The following is a 21,567-nucleotide window of genomic DNA, read 5'->3' as shown; positions in this document are numbered from 1 at the left end:
AGTCAGCAATTGGCTTCTTTCAAAGACCTGCCAATTTTTTTTCCTCTGAAGAGTGGAGATTGATGAATGTTCACTTGCAGCTGGTTTTCTCTCCTTTGAAGTTCCAAACATCTGGTTTCAATTGCTCGGTGACTTTGCATTTTGATCATCCGTTACCACCAGTTGCACAGACACTTGCTGGGCCAGGGAGAAAGAAAGCGAGCAAGAGACCTCTCTTTTTCACTTTCCATTTCACACATTGCATTGTCCTCCCTGCTATTTTCATTATCTCATGTAACCATCTTGTTGCGGCTCTGCCATGGTAACTGATTTTTCAAGATATATTTCTGCAGCTTGTCTGGGGCAATGCAACACTGCTGATTTACATCCTCTCAGCATCTGTGTCCCGTATGGGACTTGGCTTTCAAGGTCCTTCCACATTGTCACATTTCAGCTATAAATCTTAATATACAAGAACAACAACCTAAAAAATGTACCGGCTCTAAATAACGTGCAGCTTTTGATACGTTGCCTTCACCTGCTGCTTTCTCCCCCTCACCCCCCTTCTTTTTTATGACATTTTTCTGTGCCTGGCTGCTTGCAATTTGCTTCTTGGTTGTGTTTGGAGTTTTATGGGGTTGTAACAAATTTGAACTTACAAATTAAAAGACTTTGAGGTTATTTGGTATTTTGCTTTGAACAAAAGACAACGACTGGAAAAAAAAAGGGGAGGTGGGCGGGACGACTGAGTCTCTGTGCAACATGTTTAATAACAGGAAAATAAAAGGGCAGAAAGGAGCCTATGGAAAATATTCAATGTATTTAGCTATTTCCTCCTGCTTCTGGCTTTATTAAATGATATCCTGAAGGGTGCCGACAAAGCAACACAATCACACACAAGTGAGCAAAGCAGCCTCTTTTTGAAAGAGGAAAGAATAAAGGCTGCTGTACTCCAGTTAGCGCACCCGTAAAAGGAGAGCCTGCTGGAATCTAATGTCGTTTACTGTTGATCTTAATATCCTTCTCTTTCTTGCTTAAATTTCCCCTGACACCTGCTTTGAGGTTGTACCACATGGGCCATGTTGGAGAGAAGGAAATTGGACAGAGACACTTTAAAAGCATAGTCAGGAGCCTGGAGTGTGAAACCAGATGCTTTCTGCAGTGAGCCAGAGCACACCAGGGGATTCTACGGGTCCGTTTGTGGTTACGTCATTTGTGGGTTTGAGTGACTTGTTTTATAAATTGGCACAACTGGTGGGAATGTTGTGTGTGTGTGTTTTGTGTGTCATATGCCTTTATGAAAGGAAGAGATGTTCTGCCTGTGATCTCTGTTATCCAGTAAGTACAGCCAAGAGGACTGCCAGCACCCGTGTAGATTAAAAAATGAAGAAAGAAAGTAGCACGTATGTCTGGAGGAGAGCATTGTCCAACAGGGACTCTAAATCAAAGGAACCCCCATATGGAAACAGCCAGTTCAGACCAAGTTCAAACCACACTGACATTTGTAGCATGCGGAAGTTTTGTGGTAGTCTTGTCCTGTCTGCTCCTACCATTATAAGAACACAAGAAAAAGACTTCTTGCTTTGTTTCCTATTACCTGGGCTTTTTGTATCATCTATTGCAAACAGCATCTCTACTCCGTTTTGCAGATGTGAAGCCCACTGCAGAGACACTGGTGCCCACTTTGAAGAGTGAAGAGACCACCACCCCGTACCCAACTGACGAAGAGGCAACTGAGTGTGGTGATAGCTGTGGAGAAGAGGAAGGTATGTATCAGAAAAGTGCATCTTTATCTCAGTAAAAGTTGGGTTCAGAGCAAAGAAAACAGTCTTATCTTCCCATTTGTTCCTGTATATGGGTCTGATTCCTGGAAAGCTTACAGTAATGTTATTAGCAATGGGTTGAGATTAAAAAAAAACCAAAAACAACCCTAGCCAAAATCTGATAAGTTATATCAAGGAAGGATGCGAGAGCAAGACAGATAGCAACTAATTCGGTCCCTAGGGTATGAGACTTAAAGAGCTGCTCTCCCAGCTTCCTTACATGACCTGAAGCAGCTCACTGAGGGCCCTGTTTAGTACCAGATCCTTCTGGTTGTGTGTCGTAAATTCAGAAGATGGTTCAGGGAGAGACTGCTTGTCATGCCGGGCTCTTTTTGCACTGATCACAAACGTGGGAGTAAATCACAACATGCAGAGAAGGCAGGTGTCCTGAAGACAACCTGTCTTGTGAGGATCATCTTGTTTAATATCAAATGCTTAAAAATTAGGAGGACAGACTGGGCTCCCTGTGCAGGCAGGAGAGGGTGAAATACTAGCTGCAAGCACGAGTTTGCCCCCTCCCTTTCTTAGATGGCTGTCAGATATATGGGGGATGGTTTGGTGTCTGTGGTGCTTGCCTGCCTCTTCTGATTGTAGAAGAGGCTGAACATTTTAGACTATGTACTTTGCTTGTGAAGAGCTGATGCAACAGGGAGACTAGTTCTCCCTGCCTCAGCTCCTTACTTCTAAAACAAACATCTTGCCTTTCTGCTCCTTGCAAGGGCAGGGTGAGCATCTAAAGCTAGAAATGATCAGATTAAGGGAGAGGGCATGGCAGAGCCTTGTAGGGTTGGATGCACGGTACAGCGTAAAGGAGAAGCACACCTCTGGGCACAACAGCAGGGCCTGGGCCTCAGCAATGAGCCTCAGGCATTTACACAAAGACTGCAGTGAGAAATCTCATGACAAAATGCTGTCCTGTGAGATCATTCCTAGGACTTCTGTTACTGCATCTTCTAGTCCCAGAGAAAAAAATTAATGGGTTTTTAAATATATAAATTAAAAAAAGAAGATTAATTGTCTTTTTCATCCCTCCCACTGGGATTCTGCTGTAGTTCAATTCTGGAAATGCAAGTTACAAAAACAGCTCAAAGGGCCTGATTCTAATTTCTTTGCCTCGATGATGAGCCTGTGCAACCCTGCTACTAGTGAGGCACTTGGGAAGCTGCTGAGAAGAATTTAGGCCAGTAATAGTCTATGCAGCAAAACAGTTCCTGGGTGAAGTCCAGTGCAAGAGGGAGTGGAGTATGCTGGGGAGCGTGGAACCAGCCTCCATGTCAGCTTCCCTCAGATTTAGCAACAATTTTCATTCTCATACTTCATAAACAATGAGCTTGTTTCTCTCGACAATCAGATTTATGACAGGCAAATAGAAACAATGCTGCTCTCCAGGGTATGAGGTTAGATTGGAATAAAAGGATCCATGATCTGCATTGTTTTATTTCGAAGTGGGAGTGTGTAAAAAAGCACCGTGCCCCTCACAGCAAAGTTCCCTGATGCCTATCGCTTGAGTCACTCACCTCCTTCTGGATATCACTTGCTTTTCTGGCACTGTGATTTAGAACTTCCTCTTTGCTCAGGAAAAACCCAGCCTATAATTGGTCTCTGACGTGCGTGTCCGCTGAGTGCTTGGGATGATCTCAGGCCATCTCTGCAGCCTCCATGCCTTATGGCTGCTTCCCCCACCGAGGGAGCCAGCAGCCGCCTCGCTGCTACATGCAGCCCTTGGCATGTGCCCTCCTGCCCACAGACCTGTCTCTGCAGGGAGGCTCTCCAGAGCTTTTAAAGCTCTTGACACAGAAGAATTAGCTCTGCTCCTGTTTCACAGCTAAAATCTTAAAGGGCGCACTCAAAGACCATGTGGCGAGTCCATAGCAGAACTAGAAATAGAGGCTGTCTTCTTTCACTTAGAATCCAAGAGCTTGAGCTCATAGTGGCCCCACATTTCCCCGGTAGCATTTCCATGAGAAGGTAGGAAGTGATGAGTGACAGCTCGCCACGTTGACAGACAGCTCCCGTCTGGTGCAAGTGGCTAGATCTGTCACTCAGGAGCTGGGATTTTGGAGCACTTGAGATTCTCCTTTTGGAACCAGAGCAGGAACTGAGCAGCATGGGGACACTCAGGAAGTACTCCTCCCTGACATTTAAGAAGGCATTTAATATTTGACCACTCTAGAGGATGAAGAGAAGGTGCTGATTGGAGTCTAGAAGCATTTGGAGCTTGCTTTTATATTTGCTTAGTTTGGTGGATTAGCTGCGGGATGAGGTGTGGGCATTTTGATGATGCAGAACTTAAGACTTATCCTTGGAGCTGTTGAAATGTGAGATAGGTTAAAAGCATCAGTCTGAGTGAAATTTCATTCTTTCTTCACTATTTATGGCTTGCTAACCATTTCAGTGGATTTTTTTAAATTTTTTTTTAATCCAAGTTTGTTTTCTTTCTGTTTTGCTTTCTAAGATTTCCATCTTCCTGCAAACTTCAACTGCAACTTTGATCTCTCTGAAGACCTGTGTGGCTGGTCACACGACCTGGCAACAGGCTACACGTGGTCTTTTCAGCCTGCAAGCACCTGGATGGGTAACTCTGAACCAAGTCCCGAGACTGTGCCTGGTAAGATGATTAATGTCACAATGAAGTAGGGAAGAGGGAGCTGATGGGCCTTTCTCCTTGTGAACAGGATGACTGATTATGCACAGCTATCAGGAGTTGTGAAGGCTGTGCAGAGCTGAATGTTTTCTTTTGTGGAAGCTTTCAGATGCTTTGTTTTATGGGTTCATGACTTATTTATAGGACTGTGACTGCTGGCACTGAGTTGTACTAACTATCCTCTTGAGATAGTCTTGAAGCAGACACTGGGCTTTGAATCCCCAGTGACTGTGTAGGCTGGTCTGTGCTTTGTTCCACATCCTGATCCAAATGTCCTCTACAAGACCCAGTGTTTTTTTTCTCCAGAATGCACTTCCTCTTTTGTTAGAGGTGTGTTTTCTTCCTCCCATATGTTGCTTGGTTTGCCTACAGTTTTCAGCTATTCTGCACTCTGGGCATGCACAGGCTGAGTTTCAGCCTCCTCTCAGTGAAGGATGATGTAAGCCCTAAGAATGCAGAAATACGCCAGCTACTTGCTGTTTGACTTTTGCTCTTTTTCTCTGCTTTGAAAGCAGAAGATTTGCATGTGTGTGGCTGAGCCTAATTTATGGAGGACCTCGCTGAGATGGGCTGGCATGGGTTGGAAAGGGGCCTGCTTCTGTCAGTGTGGTTGACGCATCACTTTCTGTAGCTTCAGGTCTTTGACGATGCTCTGGGACTAGTGCCGTTTCCGTACCGTTCTTGACTTTGTGGCATGAGTTGCACAAAGGACATTTGCTGGTTTCCGTGTAACAGTAGCCTGTGGCACTGTGACATCTCTTCATGTTCATTCATTGCTTATGAAACCCAAGGCTCCATCAGGGAGAGCTGGCTGATGTTCCTGGCTTTGGCTCTGCCCCGTGATTCCAGTGTCAGCACACTGCATGCCCAGGTAGCTGTGCGTGCCTCAGGCTCCCCTCAGCTCTCCCATGCACCCCGGTGAGGTTGAGTCTGGAGATGCAAACATTCAGGCGAACCTGTTAGCCACCTGGCAGAGGCACTGGCCAGATTGGCAGCGCTGCCAGCCAGTTGGAAAGCCATGCAGCCAACACCTGGTAGGCAGTGCTAAAGAGGAAAATATGTATTCCAGAAACATATGGGAAGAAGAGAATCTGCTACATCTCCACACACAAATCACCCCCACAGAAACACGCACATCGTTTTTCTCTTTGGATGCTGAGGTGCCCAGCATTTTTCTAAAAGTCACAGTAATGCCGTAAGCGCAGCCTATATGGACATCTGACAGATTCTTTGGTGTGACACAGGGTCACAGTGTCTGCCATGGAGAAAACATTTTCATATTTCAAGTGTTTATCTCTTCAGCATTTGAGTGCTTTAGAAGATTAATATCTGGAGATCAGTGGAGCCTCAGGCAACTGGAGAGAACACTTATAGCCAGCCCCAGACTTAATAACCCTCCCCATCTCATTCGTTGTAATAATGTTTAATTAATATAAGCCTCCTGCAAGTAGGATAAAAATTACTTATTTTTATAACTCAGACTCAATTTTTCATTTCATTTCCTCTCCCCCGAGTCTCCCTACAATTAGTTGGCCACAGTTTCTTAGAAGATTGTGAGTGTATGCTGGTGCTGCAGCAAGATAAGATCAGACATCTTATCACGCAGTTCTGGATTTTACCCTTCTTCTACCCTTTCTTCTCTTCCTAAATATGTTATGAGTTGCAGGACCCCAATCCCTTCAGCCAGGAGACCTTTCTCCTGCTGAGTTCAGTGCTTTGGTTTGGTACCAACACAGAGAGCAATCCTTCACAGTGCAGCGTCCTGCAGTGGGATGTGCCAGTGGGCACACACAGGCACTCAGACCCTGTCAGGAAGTCATGATGTGTATGAGCAGAGAGGGGAGGAGGCAGCAGCTCCAGAAGCCTGAAGTAATGTTCCCATGTCTTTGGAGGAGCACAGCAGCCAGGCTGTGAGCATGGCAATTTCTGAGCCCCTGTTATTTCAGCTGCCAGAGGTTTGCAGCTGCTCATGGTGACTCAGAGCTGTGCTCTGAAGCAGCATGGGCATCCCTTGCTCTGGTCACATCTTGAGCAGCTGCGGTCATGACACTGGCCACACGGCCTCCTGACTGGGTTGGCAAGGGGTACATCCAGATGCTTGCCTTGCCCACACAGCATAGGGCTGCAGAAGGGCTTTGGTCCTGCTCTATAAAATTAAGAGGACAAGACACAAAGGGAAACAACTATTTGCTTTTTTCCTCCCTGCACAGCTTTTTTAAAAACCCCAAGAAACATGAAAAAGAGGCAGCATTTGCCCCTCGGCGGGGACAGAATTGAAGCATTGTTTAGTTCGCACTCCCCCATTCTTCCCCTGGCTTTCCCTCACGCTCCCTCCAGCATTTTGTTTCTACTTAGAAAACTCATCCACAGGCTCCAGGGAGCAAGGAATGAAAAGCCCTTGTTCGGGGTGGTCTTTTCTTGTGAGTTCCCCACCCTGGGGTGAGCAGTTGGGTGAAGCAGAGCAGCTGTGCTTGGTTTAGGGGAGGGCAGAAGCTAATGGGAACTCAAAGCCACCGGAGTTCCATTTTTAAAGGTACGGGCCGTAGCCAGAGCCTGCGGCCACTCCACAGTGGCAAGGAAATGTGCTGTGCCTTTAAGAGCCATGTGGGATATGTTTCTATTTCTTTTGAAAATGGCAAAACAAAAATTAAAATTAAATGTGAAAAAGTAATAATGAAAGGAGGAGCCCCTGCTCAGCCTGCATGAGGTGGGGGGGGGAGAGGGGGGAAGGAAATGACCATGCTGAAATGTCCTCTGTGAGGCTCTTGATTAGAAAAATCTGCTGAGAGACAGGCCTGAATTCCTCAGATATCGCCTGATTTCATTTTGTGCACTGCATGCAATTCCTCCTTGTCTTTGGCGCGGAGAACTTCTTGAGACTGAGAAGACACCCACTGCTCTCGTTCCACTATTTTTATTTCCAAGATACTCTTTCAGGCAGCTCTGCATTTCTTTTTTTAGTGCTGTGTTCCTTGGGCCCTTCGTACCACGGATTAGCTCCACATCCTCTCCTGCAGGCTCTCATTACATGGCTGGAGATGCTGGTGTTGAGCGTGCACCCAAAGTACCCCACTCAGCAGAAATTTAGCATGGGTCCAGCTGCTGCCGTGTCCTTTGTGAGCCTGGAAAATGCTGTTGCTCCCTTTTGCAATGCCCCCATGAGAGGTTGCCAGGATTTTTCCCTCTGTGGATTTTTAGATGCTTCCCATCTGTAAAAAGTTTCCCGTTTGCTGCACCTAGCGAGTTTCAGGCAGGAACAAGTTCAGGTTTCAATGAGGTTTCATCCTTTCTCCTGCTGCACGCGATGGCAGTGTGCCATTGGTATCAAGATAGAGGTCTTAAGGATCTGAAAATGAATCGGGGTCGGTGAGTTGGGCAGCTCTTCAAATTTCACCAGTAGGGTGAACAGGACCTGGGTCACATCCTCAGCTGGCAGGTGCAAGTTGCATTGCTCTCCATGGTGCCATATGAGTAAGCCATTATGAGAAGCTGGATTAGGTGTGCTTTGCTCACTTTCTCCCTCCTCTGTTCTTGCAGTGCTTTAGCAAATACCTTGTGGTCCCAGCAAGGCACCACAGGGCTGCATCTCTCACACACCCTGCTTTCTCTTTGGTCAGAGCCTGTGGCCGAGCTGTAAGCCCTGCACTGTTCAAACAGATGTGCGTGCAGGAAGAGTGGTTGGAGCCTTGGAGCTCTCCTGGCCAGCTGGGTCCTGTGCCAGGCTGCAGAACCCACCTGGAGCTGCTGCTGCTGGTGTGGCCCTGCTGGCCCTGAGGTGAAGAATGCTGCTCCTTGGGCTGCAGGCACTGTAGGGAAAGGTTTATTTGTTTCAAAGTGTTTCCAGCAGAGGAATGTTTTTAGTGCTCTGAAGTTTCATAAGAGGTTATTTTATAAGGAAAACAAATGCCGAGTTGTTTTTAAGCTGGTGGTGACCCTTAACCGTTTCTTTGTTTTTCCCATGGGATCCTTGAGAGGAAAAATTTTATATTTTTCCTGCAATTCATGAGAATTTCTGCCTGGAGGCCTTGATGCTGCTCTGTCCAACCCAACAGAAAGGTTTCTGTGGTGTTAACAGATCTGGGCTGAGCTGGGTCTGCGCTCACATAGGGCTCGCTCATGCCCTGGGGACATATCCTGCCCCTTTGAAGCAGGAGGGGGCTTTGTGGTGTGGGGTGCAGACTGCATTGCACAGAGCTGAGCATGGTTCTCCTTCCCACATTTGCACAGTGAGGACAGCACACCCTGACATCATTTGTCTCTGCAGCATAGTGGGGCTGTGCTGCCTGACCTTCAGGGCACACAGGCTGGCTGGGCTGGGCTGGGCTGCACTGGGCTGTGGCTAAGCGTTGCGCTGGGACTGGGCCATAGCCGGCATTGGTGCTCTTGTCCCTGCACTGCCAGCAAAACTCTTGCTTGCCAGGAGCAGGAGGCAGGGAAGAAGAAACCGTTCCTCTTAGACTCACCCCTTTTATTCTTAGCATGCCTTGTTGAGTCCCTAATCACTTTTTGGACCCAAAAGCCAATGACACACGCTGACTATAAAACCAGGCTGGAAAGCCAGAAGCCATCTCTCAAATCTCAGTGCATATATCGCTCCACGCCTTAGCAGCCTGTGAGTCACAGAACCTCATTTGTGTAAGCGTGTGTGAGCAGGCAAGCAGAGACGCATGCGAGCAGTGTGCGCAAGGGATGTACTGCTCAGCGGGTTGATGCCTGTCATTGTGCATGCACACAGCTGGGTGCAGGAAGGCCTGTGTGCACCTTTCATGTGGCAGTGTATGCTGCCTTCTGGGCTAGAGCTGGGTGCCGCGCGGGTAGCAGCCTGCTTAGCTAAATGTCAGGTGCTAATTGGCACCTGGCTTGTCAGGGGCACTGTGCCCTCCCTGCACACCCAGGGGGAGGCTGAGGGTCTGTGGCCACGCTGTGCTGAGAAGGACAAGAGGCTTAATTAAGAGAGGGTATGTAATGGCCCATCCATTAGCTGGGCTCCACAGGCAGGTTGAGGGCTTGGCACCGGGCAGGTGCAGCGTTTTATGCCTTTTCATGGACTGATTTAGATACTGAAATGGCAAGGACTTGGCAGGCTAATTAGCACATAATCAAAATTGAGGGGAATTTCCAGCAGACGCAGTGATCTAGTTAATATAAATATTAGTTTTACAGAGAATTGATTTCCCTTTGTAAATGAAAGTCTGTCATTGAGGAGAGGCCTGTCACTGCAATTACAGTGACAGCTTTTTGAGGTGAATTTGCGTGATTTGCCAAAAAAATAAAAATATGAAACGACCCAATCTCAATCAGTATATTCTTCTGCTGTCATCCCCTGCACTGGAGCACCCTGCTGCTATGGAGGGGCTGAGCTCTCCCCTTCTCTGGGGAAAGGCAGGAGCCTACACAGCCTCAGGTCATGGCTCCAGCACTATGGCAGGACCAGGACCAGGCCTTACCGGGACATCCCAGAGTGGCATTTGTGGCTGTGCAGGCACCAGGTCCGAGAGCAGAGGTGGACTGTGGTGCTGTCACTAAAATACACACTGAAACAAGCTCTGTAATGAATAATAGTGCAGTGACCTTTGGAGGTGAGTAAGTGAAGGCAGTGCAGCATGCAGCCTCTATAGGAACAGTGGCTGTAAGTCAGTAATGCCCAGCAAGGGGGAAATGCTATAGGAACCTGGGGTGTGGGTAATTGCTTGTGTACATCCTGCCCAATGTGTTTTGCTGGAAAACCTCCAGGTGTGCTGCTGACACCAGCAAGGGAACGTGTGTTTCAGCGGAGGGGCGCTGAAGCATTCAGAACCATGCACTCAAGCTGGCTGACCTTGGCAAGGAAGTGGCTGTACAGCTCCTGGCTGCAGCCTGACCTGAGGTACAAGGCTGCATCCCCCCACTGCCCCCGATGTCCTCTGATGGCCTGCTGGCAGGAGGGGATGGGCATGCCAAGAGGAAACTGTGTGGGCCAGATGGTTCACTTGCAGAGCCCGGCTGGTGATTTATCCAGGCTCACTACTGTACACACAACAATGCTTCCACCGTTGTCTGGCTGGGGATGGTTGCATGTTCATGCTCCTCTGGCTTCTCCACATCCAGATGAACTCATAAATCTTCCCTGAGATTTATGCAGTAGCATCAGTTGCAGAAACAGCAGTAGGTTAAAATGCCTGAGCAGGTTTGTCTTGCCTTCCTCTGCGCCGGGGTTTTGAGCTGCCAGTACTCCTTTGGTGGGGAAGTGACTGCTGTGTGAGCTGGAGCAGGGGCTGCAAAGTTCTGGGAAAGAGATGAAAATGTATTTTTGATCCTGGAGGAATTGATTGGCTCATCACTGCAAGGCTCCCTTCAAGCATCTTGGTAGGGGAAATCAGCCTTTCAGGTGCTTTCTGTGCCAAAGCCTTCCATTTACTGAATCAGTGACTTCTGGAACCACCAGGCTCCCACACGCAGCTCCAATAATCACCTTGGCAGTGTGCTTGCTTAGCCAACCTCAGCAAATTCACAGGGCCCTCAGAAGGTGCAGCTAGCCATTAGAGTGATCCAGACACTTCATCTTCAGATGACACAGAAATGTCTGCTTATGCCCAGCTGGCAGCCCCAAAGGTTGTCAGGAACCCAAGAGAGGTGCCCAAACTCATGGCACAGGTGAGCAGTTGGGTTACCCTAAGCCTGAGCCTCCCCACAGCCCTTGGGATTGCTGCAGAGCTCTCAGGACCCTGGCTAGACAGGGAGCACAAGAGATATGAGCTTTGGGTGCACCCAGGGATGGCACATGTCCCAGCCCTCAATCAGGCTTGTTAGATCCTGGCACCAAAATGGATGCCCCTGAACCCTGAGGATCCAAATTGGATCATTCTTGAGCCTGGGTGGTGTTTTTAGTAAGGACTGCCCTTGAGACCCTTTGTGCTGTGAGATAATTGTGTGATTGTAGTTTGATTTGCTCTTCCGCCTTGTTTGTTGTTGCTGCCTTTTCTTGTTGTTGTTGCTTTTTGCTTTGAAGAGGCTTGTAGTGAATTACAGAAAGAGGATTTTAATTCAGGAGACCTTGATGTCTTATTATGCCTTATCGCTCCTCCGGTATGGAGTACAGCTTGTGTTTTTTTTCTTCCCTCCACTTGTTTATCTCCTGCATCTCCTCCTGCACCACCACCACTCCGAGGTAAATCACAAGAACACTCCTGCATTAGAGAACGGCATGGTACTTTCTCAAGTGATTCACTCAAGCAGGAGTGGGCAAACATGCTTTCATCTTTTTTTTCTGCTAATGTTTATTGACATAAAGTGCCAAGTGACCCAAGTGCATTTCATAGGTCCTGGAAAATAGTGCCGGAAAATGTTGCTCTTTCTGTATGTGGCCGATCAGGAACAGATTTGTCCTTCATGCAGCAAAACTGCTGAAAGTTCATATGGAGTGGATACGCTTTTTCTGTATTTCTGTCATACATCTCAGGAGCAGAATGATGGCAGATCTTTCTGCTCTCTTGTCCTGCATTTATTTTAGAAGCCTTGTATCTCACAGCCATTGGTTTCAGCCCATCTGTCTGGCAGTGACAAGTGAGCAGCAGGGCCAGTGGCTGTGCAGCCACCGACACAGCTCGCTCAGACTGCCGTGTCACCAAACTGCTGTGGCATTAGCAAGGTTGGCTCCAGTGTTCTGGATGGAGTCTGTCAAGGCTCTCAGATTTTAGTTTTGGAAGTTTTTGGGTGCGCTTTCAAAGTGCAGACACTGCTCTTCTGCCATTGCTGTGGGTGCTGAGTTAGTCTATCATGCCCAGGTATTTTAATCCATGGAGGGCATTTTTGCTGCTATCAGTATTCAGCTCAAGCATCTCCAGAGATAGCAAGTATACCAAATCTCCGTGAGCACTGGCAAAAAGCATGGCACAGTTTTAAGAGTAATGTTAAAGAAAGTGAATCCCTTCTGTATTTTGACTGCCTTCAAGTTTGCAGCTACCCAGACATCATCTGTGCTTAACTTGCTTGCTGGGACCAGGTCCCTCCTCCAGGCTGTGCTTCAGGGCTGTTGTACTGCACAGCAGAAAAACTAAGAGCCAGGCTTTCAATTTATTGTGGCTGTCCTCAAAATGAAGTGGTCAAAAATATCCTGACTGAGGACCGTGTAACTGCCAGGGGTGACCCTGCTCCCACACCACCTACCTGGCCATGCAGTGCTGAGCCCCAGCAGCAGGAGGTGAGACATTTGTTGCACGTGGATGCAGGAAATACTATAACTGGGTTTTCCTCTCCCAAACAGATGTCAAGAGCTACCTGCGGCTGCAGAGCAGTGGGAGGAGGGAAAGCCAGCGTGCCCGTCTCATCAGCCCCACCATCTACCTACCTCGCAGTGCTGTCTGCATGGTGTTCCAGTACCAAGTGTGGGGCAGCAGCGGAGTGATGCTGCGGGTCTGGAGGGAGGCCAGCCAGGAGCACAAGGCGCTATGGGTCATCACAGAGGACCAGGGCAAGGAGTGGAGGGAGGGCCGCATCATCCTGCCCAGCTACGACATGGAGTACCGGGTAAGATGCGGGGCGAGGTGTGCGTCCCCAGCAGAGCCCTAATGCTGTGGTGCACAGCCAGGACCTGTTCATCATTAGGAAATGTGGCTGAGAGGGGCTGTTTGCATTGTGTTTCTTGGGTTACTATAGAAACTAAACGACACTGTTTGTTATTCAGTGTGCCTGTCTTCAGCACAGACTTGGGCCTTTGTTCAGCCTGTTGCCTTTTATATTCCTCAAATCTCCCACTCTGCAAATATTTTTTTCTTCTTTTTTATTTTTATTTTTCCATTTTGTTCTGTGCAGTTCCTCTTTCCAGATGAGGGTCAGACAAGCCTGGCTGACCAGAGGCAGCATCCACTTCAGAGTGCAAGCCCCAGCCCTGTGCCCATGCAGCAGTGTTGAGAACAGGGCTCATGGCTTTGCAGGGAGGTCTCCTTGCAGACACCTCAGAGAGAAGGGCCACCTGAAGCAGGGAGACGAGATCTATGGCATACAAAGCCCCAGAAAAGCTTTTGAACCCTCAGGACTAGGCAGGGAGAAGCAAAGCCAGAGCTTTGCACTGGAGCTGTGTGGCTAGTTTTCATGTGTTGATCTGGGCTTTTTAATGAAATACTAGTAGGCACAATATGCCTACAGATAAGAATGATGGGCACCGGCTGACTACTTTGTGCATTAAACATGAATATACAGGCATTAGCTAAATAACAGCATCATTATGTAAATAATGCTAGTCTCTCCGCTCAGCAGTTCTTAGAACTAACGACTCTATTTATTTTTGTAAATATATTTTGCCCGTGATTAAGTAGGAATAAATTGACCCTTCTGTAACATTTCAATGCTTTTTATGCAGCGTTGATGGGAACTGCACTTTGCTGCTAATGTAGCCAAGTGCATATTGTGTCCTTCCCTTCCTTTTTCTGATCGAGGCCCGGCTGTGGGACTCTATTAACACCACAGCCCAGATTTGCTGCTGCTGTAAGTCAGCACACTGTGCCACTCACATCGTTTGTGCAGAAGGGGAGGAGGTGGCCTGCAGTGCTGAGCATTGATTCATTCCACGTGAGAAGCATTTAATTGAGCAAAATGCATGCTGAGTGCTGCCAGGACAGGTAGTGGTCTCCCTGTGAGCCCTTCCCTGCAGAGCAGCTTTCACTGAGCGAGGGGAGGCAGAGGCAGGAGGGGAAAGCAGGGTTGCTCTCAGGTCCACACAGGTGTGGAGGGAAGGCCAGGAGCAGATTTCTTGCCATTGCCCTCGGGAGCAGGAGCTGCTGACTGCATCCTGGCTTGACACCAATGTTTCTGTCTTGATTTCCCACAGATAGTGTTCGAGGGATTTATACGCAATGGTCACTCAGGAGAGGTCGCCCTGGATGACATCCGGCTAGGCAACGACATCCCTCTGGAGTACTGCATGGGTACGTGCAGCAGCTGCTGAGGGGCTGGGGATGGTGTGGGCAGATGTGCTTGGAGAGCCTTTGCTCATGGGTGGCTGCCGCTTCTCTACTGATGGCTCCTGGATCTCAGCTGGGATTCTCCTCACTTCCAGAGATGAGGGGGAATTGGTCCCTGGGGGATGGGGATTTCTGACTGCGTTGGCGTGAAAGGCAGGAGGCACATGTCTCTGCTGTGCAGAGCTGAAAGAGCAGCTGAGGGTGACTGAGGACTATTCTATGTGATAAGAACATATGCCAAATCTAAAAGGAAAGTGCTGGACAAAAGAAACCAGCTGTCAGTCAATATTACATGCTTAGAGGAGCTGATGAGTTCAAAAGGATTCTTCTTTAATAAGAAATAAGATAGCAGAGGGGTTTTACAGCACTGTTAACAGAATAACAAAAGGAATTCTTGTCCTAGAATTCACCATCCCCTAAACCAGGCCAAAAGCCTGTTAGGGTCTCTCAATGTGAAAGACAGAGAGGACTTTAAAAAAAAAAAGCAGAGAGAGAAAAGATGTATTTTAGCAGTTTGGTGGTGGAGTATTGCCCTGCCCTATCTGACATATCACACTCATACTCCAATGCCTTTGCTCACCATGTAGGTTGGATGTGGATTTAGAGTCCTTTCACCTGAGAATGGGAGCAGCTGTTTCCATCAGTAGGACTCGTGTGAGAGCCCGGAACCAGGCCCCCGCCCTTCTGCTTGCCCCAGGGTGGGCAGGTTTAACTGTTAACCACTAATAAACCCCATGTAGGGAGGCAGAGGCTCCTGGTGTTTCCTACTCTGAGTGGGGTGGATGCTCAGAATTGAGGTGTGTGTCTCAGGGAGTGCTACACGGGATTAACTGTGTCTGCAAAGGACTGGGTATGTCTCTTGCTGCCCTGGGTAGGTGGGTGATGTTGAAGATGGTGCAGGGGCTAATACTGGTAACAGAATAGGGGAACAGGTCTACACCAGAGACACTCCTGAGTACCATAGGTCCCAGTTTGTTTGATGCTTTGAATGCTGCTGGTCTCCTATCTGCCAAAGGAGCTAAAGCTCCGTATGTCAAATTCCCTGTATCAAGGCTTGACAGTGGTGTTTTAATCCCTTGCCTTCTATGGCATTAAAGAGAAGCAAAGGAGATGATTAACACAAATAGAATTTTGTATCTAACTTCTTTTGAATGCGGCAGTTTACCTAATTCAGTGTTATTGTATCTCAGGCCTTGAACCTGAAGCTTAATATTTTGAAACAACGCATGAATAAATTATAAAGTTTCAGGCATTGCCAGACTTAAAGATAACACCGAACTGCTACATGAAATAATTTCTCCCAATATAGGGAGTTGAATGGGAACCTTAAAACCTATCATTTCAGACCATTCCTGACAAAAGGGCTTCCACTGCAAATTTTAACATAACTCATGGGTCATTTCTAATGCTGCCAAAATAATGCAGTGCTAGAAAAACAGCACTGCTCTCACTTGGTCAGAGCTGTGAAAATAGCTGACTCCAGCACAGGCTACTGGGGTGGGTTTTTTTCAGATATAATCCTGGGAAGTAATCTGATTCCTTTTTAGCGTGAAAGAACTCTAATAAGTCACAATAATTTTTTCCTTTGACAAATGTGTCCTTCGCATTCTGAACTTGAGTGATGATTTCATAGCACTCAGCAGAGCCAGTCTGCTTGTGTGACTCACAGGCATAATGCAGAAGTAATCTAAAAATAATCAGAAGTCTATTACTTCTGCTAGAAAGTAATCAGTAATAAGCACTGATTATTGCTTTTCAGATCCAGTAATTTGTAACAGATTACTTCTTCAAAGTATCTTGAAAAAAAGAAAAAATCACTTGCCTTTGTTTATTGGCACTGAGAGATAGAGAGGAACATGGCACTGAGAAGCAATACAGTTCCCAAGTGAATAATGATGACAGAGTTGAGCCAGAAGCCAAACTGTTAGTGGAAATTTTAGGGGGTTTCAGAGCTGCATCATTAGCCAGGTGGGGATTTGTCTTTTGATGACTCAGGCCAACCAGCTGGATCCAAATGACCCCTCAGCCTAACACATTTTTGTCTGAAGTTTGTGCCCAAGTTGAGGCTTTCTGGCTGTGGTCAGTCCCTGACTGAGACATGGTTTTCTTCCCGTGGTTGGAACCCTGTACTGCTCCCACCACATAGCATCTGGGGGGTACGGCCACACGCCTGCTCCATTTGGATGTTACATATCAGTGGATGTGTAAGCTGTGGGCTTCTTTGTGATTTTCTCCTCTCTAATCCTGAACTTTTCTTTTCCTTTGCAGAACCCATCACAGCTTTCCCAGGTGAGAACTACTTTCCAGGTAAAACTGCACTTCTCTTTCTGCTGGCATGGGCTTTTAAACTAAAGGAATGTTAAGTGCTTGCTTGAACAAACAGCAGATTTTCTGAGCAGTGAAATGACAAGTGTGTGCTAAACCTCTGCTGGTGCCACAGCCAGGAATGGCATCTTCTGATTCCTGCTGGGTACCAAGGAGCAGGCAAAGTAACAAGTCCCGCTGGCCCAGGGTTAAGTGACCTGCCATCAGGAAGCACCTGGCCTCCTGAAGGGCGGCAGAGCCCAAAATGTGTAGGCTGAGGAGTAAAGAAAAGCTATCAACTGACTTAAACAAAAAAAGTAGTAGCCACTTAGAAGTGAAATGAGGTGGCAGTGACTCATATTACTGTGGGGGAAGGATGTTCCATAGTTCATGGGTGGTCTGCCAGTGGCAGTGTTCAAGCTGCTGGTGGAGGATGGTGGGGTTGGGTCTTCTTGGAAGGGGAAAGCAGTTTGGATATAGAAGTGCAAGAGTAAATTGCCATGAGGAGTTCTGAAGTTGACAATCAATAAAAGAAAAACAAGCATTTAATAGTTAAATACTGGCCTGGAGCCTGAAAAACTGGCATGTCTGTGATCCAATCTATGGAGTAAGATACAAGGTGGGAAATTCAGGAAAAATGCTTCACTGTTTGAACAGCCATTGGGGATACTGTTTGTCTCGCTCTGGAGTGGGAAAAGCTATCTGTTTATGGGGGAAGATCAGTGTTCTTTGCTTTGGTTTCCACATTTTGTTTTCCTGCATGCCTCTATAGGAAGGCTATCAGGAATTGTGTTGTGATTGGAGACCAAACCTTTGCCTCCCCTTATCTTTGGAAGTTGTTTACCAGTTTGGTCAGCAAACCCTTTGCTCTCAGTTGGCATTAATATCTTTACTCTCTCTGTCTCCTGCTTTGCTGATGGCCTGCTTAATATATCTGGAGCACCTCTCCTATGAAGAGAGATTGAGGGAGTGGGCTTGCATAGATTGTGGAAGAGAAGACTCCAATGAGACCTCATGGTGGCCTTCCAGTATGTGAGGAGGACTTTTAAACAGAAGGGAGACGAACTTCTTACGTAGTCTGGTAGTTATAGGACAATGCTAAATAATTTTAATCTAAAAGAGAATACATTTAGATTAGAGTGGTGAGGCATTGGAACCAGCTGCCCAGAGAAGCTGTGGATACTCCATCCCTGGAGGCGTTCAAGGCCAGGTTGGATCAGGCCCTGAGCAGCCTGATCCAGTGGTTGGCAGCCCAGTCCATGACAGGGGTTTGGAACTGGATGATTGTTAAAGTCCCTTCCAAATCAAACCATTCTGTGATTCATTTCATGATTTAGTGAAACTGAAGGCAAGAGACAGCTTGCTTCTAGGGGCATTGAAGCAGGCTGTGGAGCACTGCTATTAGGAGAAATATGCGGGGAATAATGCTGTATGTTACAGTGGTACATGTACACATACTGCAGTAAGTAGGAACTTGGGCTTACCTGTGGGTAGGCTGCTACTCAGACTTGTGGTGTTACTGAAAAACTGCTGTAATATTCTCAGCTGACACCTAAAGCCTCATGACTGCTCCTCACTTGATCCATCCCTCTGTGTTCTCCTGAGCCTGGCCTGATAACTTTTCCGTAGACAGGATCCTCATCTTTTAGGACTTGTACTCTGTGTTATCCTTAATTTGAACCCCACGCTGAATATATCCCAGAGTCCTGCCTGCACATGTTGTTTCTTTTCCTCTTCACCCCTGCTCCGTTGTATTAATTCCTCCATTTCCCTTTGTTCATTGCTAGCTTCCCTGTGGGTTTCCCAGCACTGGCTGCAACAGGGGCACAATTGCAGCTAAAAGTTGAAAAGACTTCCCTGGCTGTAGGGCAAGCATAAATGGGATGGAGGGATGGAAAGACAAAAATACAGGGGAAAGATGAAGGAAAGGTGAAGACTGGAGAAGGCATAATAAGTATTGCAGCAAGGGGGAGACAGGATGCCCAACAGGAGAGGGTAAAAGAAGGGGAAGAAGTCCCTGGCTAGTGGGAAGAAGGGGGCTTCAGGGGGAAGAATGCAAAGGAAATACTGGGAAGCTCTACAGCCCCCATTCCCGCACTTACATGTTGAGCTGGAAAAGTCAAATACCATTAAAAATAATATCAAATCCTTGCTCTCCTGGCTCAGGAGCAAAGTTGAAAACATGCACCTTTCAGGCTCAGGGATCACAAAGCAAATAATAAGAGAGTTGTGTGGGAGGAATATCTTTCAGTTAGTGGGTCGGGATCTTAGAAGACCAGTCAAGTGTGCTTAAACTGTGCTGCATTTGAGAGTTGATGAATCTCACTCACCCTTAAAGAAAAGGCATAACAAGTAGCTGGCAGCAAGGAGTTGGATAAATAACAGGCTAAAAACAAGAGACATTTTCCAGAAAGCATGGAGACAGATGGTGAGGAGAATTTACCTGTGGCCTGGTGGGTTTTCCCAAACTGGGTATCCTGAAATCAAGGCAAGGTTACTTTAATGGAGAAGTGGCAGGTAGCAGCTAAGGGATTGAGGCCAACACCAGTTCTGTGGCATTCGGATTAGATGAGTTTTACGTTCACTTTCATCTGTGCCTTCTATGAGAAGTCCAGCTGTGTTGCTGGTCCACAGTGCTTTATAGCAGTGTTTTTGGAGGGGAATGCAACAGTGGCACAGCAGTGACAGCCAGCAGATGGCCTCCTGGGAGGCTCTCTGGAGATTTCCTCCCTGTTCCCCAGCATGACTTTTGCTCTTGCTTGTTTGGGATTTTCATGCCTGTTACATAGTTCTGAGGTTGCTGTCTGTCGGGTGCCAGAGGGGAGGCCCTAGCCAGGCTGAGGGGAGCACAGAGCACACCCTGTGATGTTTGCCTGGGTTTGCACTGCCCTGCATTTCACATCCAGCTTTAACCAGTGCACCCATCAACTTGACAGGAAGGGAAAAAGGCATTTATTTTCTAAGGTGAGAGCCCCAATGAGTGGATGAGGAAGGGCGAGCGCGTGTGTGGCGGAAGGCAAAGAGGAGTGGAAAAGTTATTAAGTTACAAAGATGGATTTTTTTTTCCATCTCCCTGAGCAGAGAACTTTTCCGTGGTATGAAAGAAAACTTCCAGCAAGCAACAGAGCCAGTAAAAGCAGATAACATCAGCTCTGTGCTGAGTGGACTGGCAGCTATATTTAGTGGCTGACAGTGTAAGGAAGAACAATTGTTAATGTTGGGAATTGGCTACATTAAGACTTGGAGACCAGCGAGTGTGACTCCTTAATGACTGCAGTTGCTAAATGAACTCTCCAGACGGCTGCTATCACAGCAGTAGGGCCATGAGGTGCGGAAGCAGGGGCTGAGGCCAGATCCGGGCCGCACCACCCCTCAGGCTCACTCCTTGCCTGCACAGGAGTCCATTAGGGATGGACAAAGGCTGGCCTGGGCTGGAGTCTCCAGGGCACCCTTCCAACTGGCTGGATCATCGGGGCATATCATATGACCCACAGCCAGCCTGGGATTTTCAGGGAGGGTCAGGGGCACGGGTTGGGTACCATAGCACAAGCAACCCTCGTGCTCCTGTCTGCTGAGTACCAGCCATATGTGTTACTGTAAGCACATCTCTCACTAGAAGAAGGTACTGTGTAAGCACAGGCTGACACCGTCCTCTGTGCCTAGAGCAGGTCTGTAGTGCTCTTGGGGGCCAACTTGCCCCAGCGCTGTCAGGAATGGTGGTGAGATTCCAGTAGTTATGGCAGTGAGATGTATGGACCCGTTGGGGCTGTGTCTGTGTGGGAGACAGTGGCAGACAGTCAGTCTGCCCTGGCTGTGCCCCAGGATGGTTACACCTTTGTGCCCTGTGCTGGGAGCAAGCAGATGTGAGGGACAGGGCGGCTGGGCTGAGACAGGTTGAGGGCGGTGTGGGCTGCTCCTGAGCCATCTGAATTGCTTGCCTGTGTTGACAAATATCTGGGTGGTTCCCAGCCTCCTGCTCTGTAAAAGCAGGATTTATCTTGTCCATGTGGTTTTTCTTTGTTTTATAGTTTTTTTCTTAGGGATTTTTGGTTTTATTATGCATCTGGATGCAGTTTTCATTCTCATTTTCATTCCCTGTGCCCAGGTTTTGGAGAGATAGGGAGCAGAGGGAATAGCCAAGGAAGTACCATTTTGCCTCATCTCCTGTGCCAGCAGCAGCAGCAAAGCTGTCCTGGTGCTGAGTGTGCAGCCAGTGGCTCTGGTGGGGGGGTAATGCCGCAGGGGGTGGCCAGATGCCCCCTGTGTTTTCCAGGCCAGATGCATCCTGTACCATTTTGCTCTTTCCCTGGGTATCTTGAGCCTGTTCTAGAAGCCTGTGGCCAGCAGCAGAGCGAGTCCCATCCAGCTTCCCCAGGGACTCTGGCTCCTAGAATTAGCAAGTACATAGATGTGGTGCAGGTGTGCACCTCCCCCAGAGCCCCTACTGCTTGAGAGCAGAGCCAGGAGGGCTGAGCAGTGAGTGCAGGAGGGTGAACACCACACTGCTTCCTGGCCATGGACATCAGCACCAACCCACACCTGCTCAGGACATGCATGCTGCCATGGGCTGGGCCTGGAAGCTCCATGCCCTTGCACTCCGAGGCAGCCATAGGACTGGCTTGCCTGAGTTGTCATGAGCATGGGCTTCTGATGGGGATGTCACAACCTGCACCGTGCACGAAGTCAGCATGCATCATCACACCCATATTTTCTCGGTTTAATAATTAAATCTGTAAGACTGAACAGGGCACCTAGTGAGAGCAGGTCTGCATACCGAGCACCTTCAGGAAGAGATCTTGCTCCCTGTCTTGGCTGTAAGAATGATAGATGTTTATCCGTGTAATTTCTTTCCCGGTCTCCTGTGGTAACTTCCTTGGCC

The 21,567-nt window shown here is 47.9% G+C and overlaps 1 protein-coding gene across 6 annotated transcripts in view; it reads left to right on the top strand.

The window, feature by feature from the left end:
- NRP2 (neuropilin 2) overlaps positions 1 to 21,567 on the top strand; it is an 80,551-nt gene that overhangs the window by 46,845 nt on the left and 12,139 nt on the right. For 3 of the 6 annotated variants that reach the window (XM_015868262.3, XM_015868259.3, XM_015868264.3), the window contains exons 11-15: positions 1,629 to 1,745; positions 4,258 to 4,410; positions 12,689 to 12,951; positions 14,252 to 14,348; positions 16,653 to 16,673. In XM_015868262.3, the coding sequence (XP_015723748.2) occupies positions 1,629 to 1,745; positions 4,258 to 4,410; positions 12,689 to 12,951; positions 14,252 to 14,348; positions 16,653 to 16,673 (651 nt within the window). Of the gene's footprint in view, positions 1 to 1,628; positions 1,746 to 4,257; positions 4,411 to 12,688; positions 12,952 to 14,251; positions 14,349 to 16,652; positions 16,692 to 21,567 lie in introns of all 6 variants that reach the window. The other 3 variants (XM_015868260.3, XM_015868258.3, XM_015868263.3) reach the window with 1 other exon arrangement.

Source organism: Coturnix japonica, chromosome 7 (genome assembly GCF_054131305.1).
Source record: "Coturnix japonica strain WE chromosome 7, WE-NBRP24, whole genome shotgun sequence".
NCBI lineage: Eukaryota > Metazoa > Chordata > Aves > Galliformes > Phasianidae > Coturnix > Coturnix japonica.
The sequence above is the reverse complement of the archived record's forward strand: the minus strand, read 5'-3'. Positions and strand labels throughout refer to the sequence as shown.